Source organism: Alternaria burnsii (genome assembly GCF_013036055.1).
Source record: "Alternaria burnsii strain CBS107.38 chromosome Unknown 730, whole genome shotgun sequence".
NCBI classification, from domain to species: Eukaryota; Fungi; Ascomycota; class Dothideomycetes; order Pleosporales; family Pleosporaceae; genus Alternaria; species Alternaria burnsii.
In genome coordinates, this window is record NW_024066110.1 from 440422 (window position 1) to 456381 (window position 15960).

General features: G+C 51.9%; 6 protein-coding genes across 6 annotated transcripts; 3 read left to right on the top strand and 3 right to left on the bottom strand.

Annotated features, from left to right (window-relative positions):
• Window positions 1–12: 12 nt before the first annotated feature.
• On the top strand, window positions 13–801 carry GT037_003555 (flavoprotein; the record flags this gene model as incomplete). The annotated part of the gene is made up of 1 exon (XM_038928602.1): window positions 13–801. The coding sequence occupies one exon, from the start codon at window positions 13–15 to the stop codon at window positions 799–801; it is 789 nt and encodes a 262-aa protein (XP_038788309.1).
• A 3096-nt stretch (window positions 802–3897) lies between these two features.
• Window positions 3898–6328, top strand: GT037_003556 (peptidase s41 family protein; the record flags this gene model as incomplete). Its single annotated transcript, XM_038928603.1, has 3 exons — window positions 3898–5052; window positions 5117–5512; window positions 5567–6328. The coding sequence occupies 3 exons, from the start codon at window positions 3898–3900 to the stop codon at window positions 6326–6328; spliced, it is 2313 nt and encodes a 770-aa protein (XP_038788310.1).
• Window positions 6329–6878: 550 nt separating this feature from the next.
• GT037_003557 (serine threonine-protein kinase chk1) lies at window positions 6879–8645 on the bottom strand (the record flags this gene model as incomplete). Its single annotated transcript, XM_038928604.1, has 2 exons — window positions 6879–8487; window positions 8548–8645. 2 exons carry the CDS (start codon window positions 8643–8645, stop codon window positions 6879–6881), a joined length of 1707 nt encoding a protein of 568 aa, XP_038788311.1.
• A 641-nt stretch (window positions 8646–9286) lies between these two features.
• Window positions 9287–9542, top strand: GT037_003558 (uncharacterized protein; the record flags this gene model as incomplete). The annotated part of the gene is made up of 2 exons (XM_038928605.1): window positions 9287–9364; window positions 9417–9542. Coding segments are annotated over 2 exons (204 nt in total), but the record flags the coding sequence as incomplete, so codon positions are not given.
• A 2056-nt stretch (window positions 9543–11598) lies between these two features.
• Window positions 11599–13764, bottom strand: GT037_003559 (rgs-domain-containing protein; the record flags this gene model as incomplete). The annotated part of the gene is made up of 4 exons (XM_038928606.1): window positions 11599–11709; window positions 11764–11951; window positions 11999–13091; window positions 13192–13764. The coding sequence occupies 4 exons, from the start codon at window positions 13762–13764 to the stop codon at window positions 11599–11601; spliced, it is 1965 nt and encodes a 654-aa protein (XP_038788313.1).
• A 1680-nt stretch (window positions 13765–15444) lies between these two features.
• GT037_003560 (uncharacterized protein) lies at window positions 15445–15679 on the bottom strand (the record flags this gene model as incomplete). The annotated part of the gene is made up of 2 exons (XM_038928607.1): window positions 15445–15547; window positions 15600–15679. 2 exons carry the CDS (start codon window positions 15677–15679, stop codon window positions 15445–15447), a joined length of 183 nt encoding a protein of 60 aa, XP_038788314.1.
• Between the last annotated feature and the right edge of the window lie 281 nt (window positions 15680–15960).

The following is a 15960-nucleotide window of genomic DNA, read 5'->3' on the forward strand; positions in this document are numbered from 1 at the left end:
AGGTAACACAACATGGCCGCTCAAGTACGCGACCTCAAGCCGCTCAACATTAGACCTGTCCAACATCAGGTCCACGACCCTCCCAGGACAGACCCTTTCGACTTTCATCATCACGATGACAAGATTCACATCCTTCTCTGCGCGTCAGGGTCGGTTGCGACCATCAAAATACCAAACATGATCAACGCGTTAGCGAAACATGCGAATGTACGGATTCGACTCATATTCACGGCTGCGGCGACCAGCTTCCTGCAGGGACAGAGCGGCGAACAGCCTTCCATGGAAGCCATAGAAGCCCTGCCGAATGTAGACGGAATATACTTTGACGAAGACGAGTGGAGGGCACCATGGGTACGAGGCAACAAGATCCTTCATATTGAGCTACGGCGATGGGCAGACATTATGGTCATTGCACCCTTGAGCGCCAACGAGCTCGCTAAGATAACACAAGGCTTATCGGAAAACCTTCTGCTATCTGTTGTACGCGCGTGGGATACCACCGGTCTGATCGATCCGGTAAGGAGCATACCTGGCGTGCAATGGCCGCAAGATGAAGGTGGCATACAGAGAAAGAGGATATTAGTCGCACCAAGCATGAATACTGCCATGTGGTTTCAGCCTATCACGAAGAAGCAGGTGCTGGTACTGGAGGAAGAGTGGGGTGTGAAGAACGGGGGCTGGTTCGAGGTGCTGCAGCCCATGGAGAAAGAGTTGGCGTGCGGAGATATCGGAGGCGGCGCAATGAAAGACTGGACGGAGATTGTGGAAGTGGTTGAGCAGCGCCTGGGCCTGACACCTTGATGACGCCCGAAATTTGCTCTACTAAGAGACAATCCTCTACGGTTCTGTGAACGCCGATATGTATGCTTTATATCCTACGTTATTCGAGCTACACTAATGTTTCTAGCATGTGCAAGCGAGAAAAAGGAACGAAGTAGCAGAAGGCCGCACTCTACGCAAGCTTGGCGCTATATTTGTATACACAGGCGAGCGCCTTACAAAAGAAGCTACAGAAGGAGAGTGGTTAACAAAAAAAAACTTACCAAGACAGAACTCTGATGGGCGCCCCTCACACGCGACCCATGGTGACGGACTCCTTATTCTCTTTCGCCAGACGATCGTTGTGCGACCCGGCGAATCTGGGCGTCTGCTCAGTCTCCCTTCTGTCTTCGAGAATCGAATCGGCGACCTTGATCTAGCAGAGCTGAGTGGGCTAATGCCCAAGAATGCCAAATCGGGTTCGATTCTTGATGAACAACTTAAGAGAGCTCACGTATTTAGATCTAAACTTAGCAAGATGAACATACAAAAGCCAGTGACAGTTGTGTGGCAGCGTCGATACTGGTATCAATATGTGTTGGGCGTTTGTTGTGACGGTCGGTGTTGTGAATACTGAGACCCGCGTTCACCTTGATGACGAGGACCAAACGGGTCTGAGACCAGATCGGTGAGAGTGATATAGCGTAGCATTATATGTGACTTTTTCATGCACACACTCTGACTTTAAATTTGCTACAGCCACGTCTTCAAAACAACACCTTTCGGCCGCACGCAGCCCAAACATACATCGCTAATGAACAAAGTGGCGCCTATACAGCACGTCGTAGACGCAAACGTCTCAATCACTAAGGGAGTCCATTCTGCTCTTACAGACTTGAAGTAATCGATAGATAGTCGCTTCTCTTACCTACTCATTTTTCACTGATAAAGGAATAGATGTAAAGGACGGAAGCAAGGTTTAGTACCCTCCAATCAAACAGCTAGTCGAACGTCAAAGCGAGAAACGAGGTGTAAGATGGCGGATGGACGAGAACGCCTCGGAAACAGTACAGCAGCTTTCCTAGCCTATACTCGAACATCAAGAAACAAACAAAAGGCCGATTCACTGAACAGCATACCTCCGTCTAAATCACTCAATTCACTTCCGCACACCACTACCCGTCATGGTCAGAACATTACGTACCGTGATGTCAAGCCCGAAAACCTACTCCTTGGCTTTCACAGCGAGGTTGAGCTTATCGATCTCGAATACTCTGTACACACAGAGTCGAGATCCTAATCTACTGCTTGCAGCACACTGGGTCATCTAAGCCCCAAGGTCGCGGCCACGGTCCTGAAGCCCTGTACGATCGGAGGAAGGCATATCAAGGCAATCGATCAGTGGAATTGAGGGGTGTTGATGTACAAGCTGCTCGTGGGAAGATTGCTACTCGGAATGAAAGGTATCAAGAAGTACATGGAAAAGGACTGTAGTCTTCAAAAGCAAAGGAACCGGATTCTCGAAGTATGTCAGTAAGCGGGCAGAAGAGTCGGTTCGGCGAAACAAGTGCTACACACCCAGCATGACAGACACGCCGATTGAGGGTATGCTCTGACTTGGCTGCGTTTGCTGAACCCCGATGCGGCGAAGCGTATTAGTCTTGATGACGCTCTAGCACACCCTTGAATTGTGGCTATATCGCAAGGTCTGTCCAGTCTGGTACATGATTATTAGGTCAGCTGTTCCAGCAAGCTCCTCAATTTCCTAGAGCCCATGAAATGGCGTTGTAGTTGGGGGCCAAAATCCATGTTGTTGTGTACCTGGTCCGTCACACATCTATCTAGGACAGACGGGCTGAGTCTAGGGCTGATCCCTGGTGGCCTAATCCTACGATCACCTGTCACGGCAACGTATGGAGCCTGTAGCCTGAGATATATTTTGCACAGCTTGTAATAGCCTCAGTTATCAAGCCATATGGACTGCCTGTTCCATAGCTTGCGCTGACTGGCGGAAGATTGATATCGGCGTCAGATGGTTTGATTAGTATAGAATGACTTTCGGGCTACCTACATAGGCTCTCAAGGTATTACTGTACCTGAATGTAGAGCACTCACGCCCTCACTTCGCAAGGGCGCCTCTTGTCACAAGGCGCAGTGTGTCGTTATGTTCTCGAATCAGGGTATGTCAAAATGTAGTCTGATGTGCGTGCGAGACGTAAGATACACTTCTCACACGCGAAAGGCTTGGCATGACCTCAGGGGATCCTCTGTTACAGGACAGCAACCTTCATCCATCACTCGCAATACCGGAACGCAGCACATTTGCACAAATCCCAACTACTCTTATTGCTCGCCATAACTTTTATAGAAACGGTAATCAGTCGTAGTCCATACCGGTGAATAAAATAACTCCTCGTCGCTCGTCTAACCATGCAGACGCGATTCTCCATTGGGCATTCATCCGCGCCTCACTCTGGATCCTGCGTATCACTGTGCCACACTTGGCACGCTAAAGCAAAAGGACACCCGGTATGGAGAAAAAGCTCATGCATGTAATGCTTGGTTGTCTGATTGGCGGTCAATCGTGCCTCAGTTTTTACGCAACACCAGTCCACCTTCCTCAGGAAACGCCTTGATGCAAATGCGCGTTTGAGCCAAGACCCAAATGGCGCGCCAATATGCGTGTTGTGGTAGCTTGTGCTGTATAGTACAGTAGATGAGCTTTGAACTTCGAATGGGCGGTGCGTGGAAGCGAGGTCTGGTAGGCTGTGGATTTTCAGCCCTAACAGCAGACTAGCCAACTCAAAGGCGGATATCATCTGCGGAGATCCTGGCGCCAATCCCAATCGTCTCATTGCGGCTCAGGCCTCCCGAAAGCCTAGACTGAGGAAGGGAAAGCAACTTAGAACGCGCCTTTTCTTGGTCCTATATGAGGCAGGCGACATCCTGTTGCCTTCCGATGAGACACCCAAGCTCTTGGGTTAAGACCTCTACCGTCACTGCGTCACCTACCGCCTCAGTCTTCAGCCGCTTTGTTGAATTCCGTGTTTTGTTTTGCTTATTGCTCGAGTGGTGTCCAATAACCCTATTCCATTATTTTTCGGACAAGATCGCCTTCGGGGGTCCACGCATGTCATTATGCTGAAGAGTGCCCTGCTCTTGGCCTCAACGGCCCTCGTCGCAGCACAATCTTCGTCCTCCGAGCCCTGCGCAGCTGCTGCCGCGGATCTAAGGCAATCCAGTTCCATCGAAGCACAGGTAGCCTTCGACTGTCTTGATTCCGTCCCGGTCGACGTCCAAGGAAACGCACAGCTGATTGATGAGTTGAAGCAGATATGGCAGTTCCAATCCGAGCTTGTGTGGTTGAAGAAACCAGGCGATGATTGGGAATTTGGGCCCCTGGATGTCGAAGCAGAACTGGATAGCGTGAAGGACAACCTCAACTCCTTCTCCAGTGAATATGCGGTTCAACTAGCTATTCAAAACATTACCATCCGTACTGGAAATTTCCACTTCAACTACAGGCCCGATATACTCACAGTATTCGACTTCTTCAGACAGATCAATGTCGCTTCCATCTCGGAGGACGGCAAGGCACTTCCAAAGCTCTATGTGGCTGATGATGTTGCGAGTGTAGCCGAGGGCAGTTCAGACGTTTCCGAGATTACCGAAATCAATGGTCAGAACCCATACGATTTCCTCAAGTCCACTTCCTGGTCACAATACATCGATTCCGACGGTCTCATCAACGACATGCTGTCCAAAGGAGATACCGACAACCTTGGGAGTTTTATGAATCAAAGGAGATATGACGGGCCCAGCACCGATATCACATGGGCGAATGGCTCAACAGTTTCCATACCTAACGGCGCATCCTCAGACTATGCATCTATGTTCGCAGGTGTTACTGATGGACAGTCATTTTTCGACACATTCTGCACCGGCAGCTCCTCGCCCCTCTCTGCCAATACAAAGGCTGATTCGGGCTCATTTGACATCGCTCTGCCAAAACCGAAGATGCCTGCTGGTATCAATCATATTATAGCGCCTAGCGCTCCTGGACCAGTTCCCCGTATTCCCACCGGCATCTACCACCGTCGCAACAAGCGTCAGACAATGACACCTACTTCTGGATCTTATGCAGAAAATGTTGTTGAGCAAGACTCAAGTGGAACAGTGGCTGGATACTTTCTCAATGGTGATGGTTACGACGATATTGCAGTTCTCAAGATTATCTCTTTCAGTAACCCTAGCGAGGACTTGAGTGAATCTGAGTTCTGCAACGAGTTTCAGGTAAGTTACTAGTGCATTCAATATGTGCGAGACATACACTGACCTTGCATTCTCCACACTGCAGGTCACGATTGCTTCATTTCTCAGCAAGTGCATGAGTGAGAACAAGCAGAAACTCATCGTCGATCTACGCGAGAACGGTGGCGGTAGCACTAATCTGCTTCTTGATGCCTTTATGCAGCTTTTTCCGGAGATGGAGCCCTTCTCCGGGCAGCGTTACAGAGCCACTGATGCCTTTGTGAAGATTGGCGACGCTATCAACGAGATAAGAAGTGACCAGGTCAAAGCTAGAAGGTTTGCTCAGTATACTGAAGAAAGTATTGAGGAAAGCTATACATTCAGGTACTGGTCCTGGTGGCACTTCCGCAATGCGGATGGTGCGGACTTCGATGGGTGGGATGACTTTAATGGCCCAGTTAAGTTGAACGACGACTCGTACACAAAGACGATGCGTTATAATGTGAGTACAGAAACCATTCTAGCTTAACTATACTCGATGCTAACACCAACACAGTACACTGATGAAGTGTCTATCCTCCCCGAAGGTTGGCGTTTCGTGAATGGTACCCGCCCAACTCCATTCAATGCATCCAACATCGTCATGTATACCGACGCTCTTTGCGGCTCATCCTGCGCCTCCTTCCATGAAGAGCTCAAGAACATTGCCGGCATCAAAGCTGTCACAGTTGGTGGCCGACCAGAGAATAAGGCTATTCAAACCGTGACCGGGTCCAAAGGCGGCGAAGTAACACCACTAATCTACTGGCAAAGTTTTGCCCAGATCGCGTTGAACATGAGTTCCGCACTCTCCCTATCATCTTACTCCGCCAACGACGATGCTCTATCAGCAGTTGCGAATGTTCCGCAAATAATCACACGCGCCGGAGATGGAGCTTCACGCCTTCAATCCCAGGATCAAGTGCGAAAAGGCGATGCTTCTGGTACGCCTCTACAGTACATATATGAAGCCAGTGACTGTAAGATTTTCTACACTGCGACAACCTATGCTGATCCCGATGCTGCTTGGAAGCAAGCTTGGGATGCTTTTCAGGACGATAGCAAGTGTGTAGAAGGATCTACTGGACATGCAAGCTCTATCTCAGGAGGCTTCAAGGCGTATGGCGCGGGTGAGCTGAAGGCAGAGGATCAGCCGAATGGGAGTGGGGCTGGTAACGGAAGCGGAAATGGCGATGATATAAGTGCTGCGAGCACTGTAGGAATGAGTAGCTTGGTCGTTGCGGTTGCTGCTGCTGTCTTCGGTGCCATGACGATATAGTTACATTGAGCTGGCATGCTATTTGTAAACAGCCAAAGAAAATCCCTTTAGCTGTTATCATCGCTGACTACATACCGACTGCATATGGTGAGATTTGCGGATGTCTGCCATGGATCACATTTCGAGCTTTTCCAAGGAAGGCTTCTTGTGGCTTGGAAAGCGAGAACTAGATTTTGCGAAACTTGGAGGGCTACCTGCCAACAACGCCATGTAGGATCATTTATTCATCTGACATAAGCATGGAGTGATACTTTGTTATCACCTAATGGTATCATTTGGGATACTGTTGTTCCTGAGATGATTGACTTGTTACACGACCACCAGCAGTGAACTGTTTCATATATTCATGATGTTGTTGTCATATCGTCTTCCGTAGAATACAGCGTCGATTGCCAACAGCCCCGTAGATATATCCACGCCATCCTAATCCAGTCCTCAGTCCATCTGCCTATATCATTAAATGCTTAGCCAACGCCTATAATCCCATCCCATCATTATACAACCCAGGGTATACCAACATATTACCTTCGGAACATGTCTTTGTTCTTATCTAATTGGGCCGCAATACCACATCACCCACGCAAAGCACCATGTTCTTGAAAAACCTCCTCCACTCCAACGGATCTCCACTCGCTTTAACGAACCTCACCTCCCAATACGCACTCCCTTCATATATTGCTTGCTCGATGACAATATGGCCATTCAAGCCTTGTCTCCGCCCATCTGCCATCTTCACGCGTATACTAGCTGTCCCTGCTTTCTCTGCTTCCTCGATCTGCGCTTCACTGAAGGATGGCGCAGGGACACCCAGCCGATGCAAAGCGGTAAGGAGAAGTGGCATAAGAAGGCCGAGAGTATGGGGAGAGATGAAACGTGCCAGAGAATAGGAAGGAAGGATGTCGGCGAACTTCCTGGCTGCTTGAGTAAAAGTCAGAGGGACGCCAGGGGTGGAGCTGAATTGTGTCATAGAGGGGTCTTGAGAGAGCATATCTTGTGTTGAAGAAGGAAGTTGTGAGAGATAAGGCGTCGAGCTCGTATTGATAGGACGGTTGTCGGGTATCGAGACAGGTTGCGATGCGGAAATTCCGTCGTAAGAGGCGATACGTGGAGGTCGCTCCCAGTCGAAAGGTGTTTCCGCAGATGGAGTCTCGGGTTGCGTTGCAGAAAGGAAATGTACAGCGCTTGAGCGACGAGGATCTGAATCAGTGTCGATGTCCATCGCATCCCCATCTTCATTTACATCTTGCGAACATCCACGTTGGGATTGCGTCGGCGGTCTTGAGAAATCGATGCGTAATTGCGATAACATCTGTGTCGCCAGTCCCACTGGATTCGCATTGCGTCCACTCGCTGTCAAGTATGGGTTCTTGCGTGTACACCAGGGGTGTGTGCGTACTTCATCGAGGGTAAAGCGTTCTTTAGGGTCGACTTTCAGCATACCACGTAACAGACTGGTGAGTTCTGGAGGGATTTTGCTCCAGAGCTCATCGGTAGTATGCCCTCCGGTTTCGACGTATTCCTTGAATTCGGCCGAACGCTTGGTCGGCTCGTCCCAAGGTGTATTGCCAACCAGGAGAACGAAGAGAACAATACCACAACTCCAGATGTCGCAAATATTCGCTGCATAGCCACTGTCTAGCATATCAGCTCTCTTGCTTCGCCTTCCTGATACAATCTCCGGCGCAATGTAGGGCGGCGAGCCACAGACGGTATTGCATAGTCGTAGTTGCCCGTCCTTCTTGAAGAGTGCTGCCAATCCAAAGTCAGAGAGTTTGAGGTCTCCCTCGGCGCTCAATAGCACGTTCTCAGGTTTGATGTCGCGATGCGCGACGCCCTTACTGTGCATGTATGTCACAGCATTCACCAATTGGGTGAAGTAGAAGTGCGCAATATCCTCGCCCACGCCCTCGTCTGCCTCAATCTTATCGAACAAGTCCCCGCCTTCAGCCAACTCCATGGCAATCCATGTCCACAGCGCATCCTCTCCAGAGCCCAGGCAGTGTATGATATTATGGTGCTTCCCGAGATGCGAGTGCAATACAATCTCCATCTTTATTTGTTTCGGCGTGAGGCGGCCGGTTCGTAGGGCATGTTCTTTGTTGATGAACTTGATGGCGATGACGGGCTTGGGCGAGTTGTGTGGGACGGCTTTGCGGATGCTACAGACTCTACCATTAGCGAGTTCCTCTCATCTTGTACACAGTTATATGGCTACGTACGAAGCGTATGCGCCTTGCCCAATCGTCTTACTGACGAGCCGGAAGGGGAGGTCCGTAGGCAGAGGAGCCATCTGGCTGTTGGGCGGCGCGGGGCCCATGATGTCGAGTGTTCAAGGGAGGTTGGGAAGATGAGACCAGGCACCGCGAGTGAGCTCCTGTGATGCGAAAGTAGACTCTGGCGCGAATTTCGTGATGCTGACTCTTTGCTGTTGCCTGATCACTGTTATTGCGACCGTGGAGACGGTCGCGTCAGACCCGAAAACACAACGCACGGACTGGCTCACACGCGCAACGCGCGCACGCCAGCTCACGTGGTCGAGCCGTCTTGTCTCGTGTCAAACAGATCTGCCTCGGCTCGACATGCCCCGTTCCGAAGCCTTCTTTCGCACGCACATGAACCCTTCGCACTACCACTTAGCCTCCCAGACGTCATCGTCTCTCAACCCAAATGTAGCATCAAATCCCGCAAGCCACAAGCATCCTACGCTGCAAGCCACAAGTACCTCGGTTCGCTTGGGCTTACTCCAAGAAGAATGAGTACCTGTCGATCACACCTACATACATCGTCTCGCAATATCGTGAGTAGATTCGGAGCATGTGGAATCGAGCATTTAGTCCTACAAGCGGCAGTGAGCTATCCATGGCGTCTGTGACGGAGCGCGCGAAGATCTGATCCTTGAAATTTGCTGGCATGTCGTTCGGTGCATGATACGTCTTCGCGTATAACGGACGTGAAGATCTCGTGCTCCTACTGCACATCCTCTACCTGGACCCCTACACCATCTTCGCATCCTCTAGTCCACCGGAGAAACTTCCCGTCCACGCTCTCTCACTTAGCATCCCATCAGTAATCCACGGTGCAAGGCTAGCGCTGCTGGCCAATCGTGTTCGATCTTGCACCCGGCGCAGCAACGCTTGCAAAACTTACCACCGTCTCGGAGATGGATGCACGTTTTCTGCCACCAAGCTCCTCCATGTGGCATCACAAACTCTAAACTACACGACCCAGGGTCACCCCTTTCTACGCCCGGCAAAACAGGATGCTCGTTGACCGATCATGCAATCATACGAACGGGACACTGGCGCACCTGCCATAAAAATATACATGCGAGACGCATCCACGGTCGTTCGTTGCGGGCTCTTCCCTCCGCGATCAGGGAGATCCCCTCAACTCAAATTAATACCACCGAAGAAGCCACGCGAGCGCAATGCACCAAACTACATGAGAACTGCGCCGTTTGGCCCAAGAAAACCGGATCTGGAAAACCTAATCTTCACGCCGCTGACAAGCCACCACCCGGCTATATACGGTCGGAGATGCACGACGGACGACGGTCACCGGCCCGAGAGGGTTGTTCCGAAGATGAGTAGTCAATGCTGACTACGCAATGGAAACTGCGAGTGGCTGATCTGCCAATCGAGTGCCAGCTGGATATGGTGGTGATCGCGAGGAACTCACATGGCATGGCGATCAGAGCTCGGCATCGTAGTATCAACATCTGAAATCCATATTGCCGGAAACAAAGAGAAGATGAGGTAAGGCTTAATGTCGTACCAGTACGCTTACATTACCTTTGCAACCCGAGAACTCCCTCGTTGGTATGACAGTTCTCACCCTTGAAACTCTATCGATGCATGAACACCCCGTCGCTCCGTATATTACTCGACCCTTCAAGCGCTCCCCGGGGCTTTACCTAGATTGAATCCCGACAACGACTGTCGGCAGCCCATCTCCGATCCACAGCCTCGCCCTCCACCAAACAACTCTCCCCGGTCCTCCTCCGCACCAACCACAACCCGCGGAGGTCGACGCCTGCACCAACGACCCATCACGTCTCCGACTATCCCCACCGATGCGACCAACCTACGACTTAAAACATGCAGAAGTAGCTTTCGGAGCTGACTGCATGGACCCGCAGCTCCCTCAAAAAAAAAACACGATTCGCGCGATGTGGTGGAAGGTCGTGTTCTGACTTCTGACAGATAAAATCAGGGTACGCTCGGTCGTGCGTCCGCGGACGTAGCATGCGCACGTAGCAGATAAGTTGAACTAGAAGGGCCAGGGCTAGAGATACTAGGTGGCCCGGGGCCCAGACTCGTAAAAGGATTGTGGAGGTTTTCAGGAGTGAAGTGTGTGTGCTTATGTAATGCGGATGGTTGGGGCAAGGCAGATGTGCGGTTGTGTCCCTCGGAGAATTCGCCGTGCTGTGGTCGGCCGCTGTCAGATTAGTTAACAGAGTTCAAGTCATTGCCAGCAATAAGCAAGGATGTGTAGTATCGTTATGAATTCTTCTATAGTATGAGGGTATCATCGGAAACCTCCTATTAAGGTACAGTAGTGCTCTATTTGCATTCCATCATCCGTCCGATGCTTATCGAGTGCCTTCGTCAGGTCGGGTCGACTGCTCTCCCATATCCAGCATGTTGATCAACTCTCCTCAACCCAAACTTACAAAAGTCTCGGTGAGGAGACTGTCGCGGTGCCCATCTATACCGTCCCGATCGTCCTCATTTCCACGCTCGCTCGTCGGAAAGTACGATGAAGAGGGCAGAACAGCTGGGGTGCAGCCGTGGACAGGTGCCCAAAAATAGTACTCTGGGCAACGTTCGATAGTCTTCGGTCCCAGCTTTTAGTCTCCGTCAAGGAAAAGGAAAAGAAAAAGAACACCTGCGAACTTCGGTTGTTTGCAAGCGTTCAGTGACGTACGCTTGTATATTGAATCCCGCTATGACCACCGGATGAAGAAAAAGAAAAGATAAGAAAGGTAAACAAAATGTGACATAGGTCAAAGAAGAAAAGGGGTGATTCCACGAACGACCACCTGATGCTAATGTTTTTGGCCGGGAACCCATAAAACGCCGCAGTCTATGACTGGATGCAATGGAGTAGGAGAACAGGTTGAGAACCCGAGAGAAAGAGGTATCAGGAGAATGATGCTAGCTATCCAAGAGAGGCGCACGAGCCTGAGATGGTTCGGCACTCGCATATCGTCGTTGTGTCATCATGTGAAAGTTATCAGAATCAGTCGTAAGAGTGGCCAGATATTCATTCTATGATCGGGTGGCAGTTGGTGAGGCGACGTAGGCGGATGCAGCAGCGGCATCAAGCCCGCGGAGTTGGGGTGCGTATTTGGGGTGCTTTACGAATTTGGGTACAGAGTCCTAATGTGAGATTAGCAGGATGTTCGGGCAACGGGTATACAAGAGAGAACATACACTTGACATGAGCTTGAAGATGGATTGCTGTGCCTTCTCAAAAAGCGAAGCCACTTCGTTGAGGCTTTGCAACATTGCTGCGTCGTCCCCAACGGCACGTGTCATACGAGTGGCGAGTTGTGTACGAAGACCATGGTCGATGTTGAGTTCGTTGGGTGAGCCAGGAGCCAGGAAAGCGTTGTACAAACCTAAACCAGTTAGAAAACGTTTGCAGCTTGAGTATGTGAAGATTTACCATAAGCTGCGGCAAGAGTCTCTCTGATGGTCTCGACCTTGTTATCCCCTTTGTCATTGATAGCGTCTCGGTACTGCTTGTTGAACTGCTGGACCTCGAGGTAGAAGGAGAGGTTCTCCTCACACATGGTTTCCTTGAGGAACTCGCGGTACAGAAGGCGCCATGAAGGGTTACGGATGATGACATTGGTGCGGTTGCTGTTGGAATCGCGGGCAACCCCATCCCTTGACTTCATTGCGATGTCTCCACCTGAGGGGACTTCGTCCAGAAGCCAGCCAGCAACGCGCTCACCGTGGTTGGTGATGTAATAGTGTACCTGCTTGGAGGGCTGAAACTGGTGTTCTGAATTACGAGGATCAACCGGAGCGATAAGCTTTAGTTGCAAGAACAATGAGCCGACCTCAACAGATTCGCGGGGGTCAACCATAGTTGTGCAGTCCATGAGCCACTGTGCGGCGTTGCGTCCATTGAAGGTGTACTCAAACTGGCGTTGCGAAGTAGGCCGATGCTTGACAAGCTTAACCCCAACATCACACTTTGAGAACTCGTGTATTGAGTCGGAATCTGACTGGGTTTCATTTGCGGTGGTACCAATGAAGCGGCGGAAGAGGATCTCAACAGTCTGTTCGTCATGATGGAGCTTGTCAGTTTCGGTGTTACGCTCGAGAACAACCAGTTGTCGGGGATTCCTGTTGGACTCGATGACTGCCTTGACGTGAGCTGAAGCGATACCGTTGCGTGTGCAAAACCGCTCCAGGATGTGAATACCCTTGGGCGTAAGTTGCCAGACCGAGCTCTTGTTCATGAAATCTGTCTTGCCCTCTACCGACTCGACAAACTTGGCCTCGAGAAACTTCTGGCAGACGGAGCGGGCCATTTCCTTGGCCATTGAGAATGTGGTTGTGGTGGTAGTGGTGACGACACGTGATGAGTCCTTGGGATCTGGCATGCGGTTTGACTGGGAAAATTTGAGGGATCCAAGGTTGGTGATTGCTTCGTCTGATGTAAAGGTGAAGTCAATCATCCTGAAGCGAACGCGATGTGCTGTGAGGGGAAGTGAGACCATGAGGGTCGAAAAGAGATCCTTGAAATCCTGATTCGAGTGTTAGCCGACGTCTTCGCGTAGTCGAATTCGGACGGGCTCGGCGTTTTTGACGTGGATATGTCGGGAAGTGAGGAATAGTTGTACTCACCCTAGTATAGGGCCGCTCATCGTCGGTCATGCGGAGTAACCGCGAACTTGTTTGATGCATCTTGTCGGGCTTGCCTGCTCTCGGCCTCTCTGACAGATGTCGTGTGGCTTCCTCCTCTTCAGCTATGACGTCGCCGTCTTCGTGGGGGCTGGCAGCGGATTCGCGTGCGGGCGAAAGATCTGGGCTACGCGCAAGCGATTGTGAGGAGCGCGGTGCACCGGTAGCGTAGAAGGGCGATTCGGCGGGGCTCTTTGTGGTCGAGGGCGTCCTGGTCAATTCGCGGCTTCCTTTGCGGAGCAGAGGGAAGCGGGAAAGCGTGTAGCGTCTCGCGTGGTTGATGGGACCACGGGAGGAAGGCGGCGGGGGCGGATTGCTCTTGCTCGCTGGCGATGTCGAGGCAGGTGCGTCTGAGCCGGCTGAGGCAGGTGCACTGGGTAGGCGGTCGCTGTCGTCTTTGTGCTGGTGGTCGGGTCGGGGGTGGAGGGGCTCGCTGGGGGGAGGAGGGCTCAGGCTGTCAGGCACAGAGGAGACAGACACAGTCAAGGGGAGAAGAGATGTCGTCTGGAAGGGCATGCCGAGCAGAAGATGGTCGCGGAGAATCAAATCGCGGACCTCACTGAAGGGCAATGTGTGGGTACCCTAGCTGGGATTGGCCTTCACAGTCTGGGGGTCCGTGACCACTGAGTCTTCTGCCGCTTGAACAGTCCTCACACCGCCCTCCTAAGACAGCTAAGATGGCCTAGTATGGCGCCGAATTAGCCCTGAAGCTGGGCCATGACAAAGGCACTAACCGCAGCGGCCTCCTAGTCGCATACGAGACACATGGCGGCATGCACGTCCACCAACGCATGGGAATAAAGCACTTGGCTATGGGCTTCCACGAGGTATCCCTGCTTTCTGCCGCCCCCTGTCCACGGTGAGACGCTGCCGATGACTACGCCGCACGCCGACAAAGGGGACCGGCCGCTACAATGGGCCCGCCGGACGAGGCTCGCTGCGACAGCTTGTTGTGTTGGACCTGTTCAGCACACGGCGAGCGGCTGCGAGGCACACCATGGCAGCACCGCCAGCCATGTATGTCTCCATCAGCCACCACGCGAGACGAGGCAGCCATCTGCGTCTGCACCCAAGACCGGTGCAGCCAGTGATACGTCCATGTCGTGCTGCCTCTGTGCTCTGTTGAGGCGGGCTTCTGCCACAGTATGGCCTGACGCAGACAGCTGTCTATTCCGCAAACACGTCCCTGCCGCTGAAGGCAGCAAAGCGTCGTTGCGCAAACACCGCAGCTTCTTACACACCACAAACTCCCGCGTTTCGCATCTGCACCGCCGTTTGTCCAACTTCTGGCAAGGCCCGTTTTCGCGTAACCTTTTGGTGGCGACCGATACCACTCTCGGCCCACGAACTGGTCGTACTGTGCCATGGTAAGCTGCCGCCTACCAATCGCAACACTACCGGCCTACTTTTGTGTGGAACACGTCGCCATAATCGAGAGGCCCGGAACTTTGCTGCTGAGGCCGCCAAAACGTGGAATGCACGTTGCACCCTGGCCTTGGGCCATGTCCGCCATGGTCACCATGGCTGCGTTCCTCGACATGCACGACGTGCAGCAAGTGTCGCACCCACTCAAATCGCTGACAGCATCATTGCCAAATCTCACGACTCTGCATTGCATCAATCATGTCCACGCGTCATCATGTCTAGACAAACTCGGCAGATCTACATCTCGTCTACAGTCGATCGATGCCTGACTGTTACCTCTGATCATACCTGTGGAGATTGTCGTGTTTCTCAGCCTGGAGAATGGTACATGTGCCGCACTTTCCACGTGTGCAACCCCACAACGACGATGAATCGTTGGTCTCCCATGCGAGACATCGCTCTCCTTGGCTGTGGCCCGCATTGCTGCCAGTTCCGCAATGCTGGACCCTTCAAGCCTTAAGCCTCCTGTGTGCCCAATCCGCCCATCGTTATCACCTTCGGCTTCGTTCGGACTTAACTCCTACGACTCGTGGCGTCTTTACGGGTGAGCAGCTGCAGATCTCTCTACGTTGGTTGCATGGTGAGCAGAGTATAGCCGATATCTCAAGCCCAAGCAGCAATACGCTCAGCATACGGTCCGCCACAGTCTCCTCTCCGGAATAGTCCCGCCCTTCGACGTGCCCAGCTGCTGGACTTGATGCAGCACGTGCAACAGGTGAAGAGGAAAAAAAGCATCCACCCATGCGTTTCAGAGTGGCGGTGGACTCGGAACTAATTTGGAGCCACGCGATGATGACACAGGGACGAGAATGCATCCATCGCGCCAATCATTGCGTCCTCCCGAGGCTCTTGGGTGGCCGGCGGGTTCTTCCCGCTCAACCACACTTTGTGGCGAGAGCAGACGCGGCTAGTGAACGAGCGTATACTTGTTCTCGCCAAGCTCAGCGAAAACGATGATGATGATGCAAGTAGCATGGAGCAGCTCCCGGAGGCTTCGGACGGTCATGTTCGCCCATCGTCCTCTCAGCCTCCCGGAAACTGTATGATTCTGAAGCGATGCCGGTGCAGCATACTCCGCCGCCAGAGATCCCTAGCTGCCGCATGCAAATGCCGTCATCCTTGCAAACATCAGCCCATATTGCTGATCTGGGGTCAATTTTTTTTCGAAAGGTTTTCGAATTTTCGAAGCTTGCCCGACCTAGCCGCGAGAGAAATATCTTTAGTTTATCTCCGCAAGAATCCCATGGCTACCCTACAAGGCTAAGATCACCGGCGCTTACGGCAGCC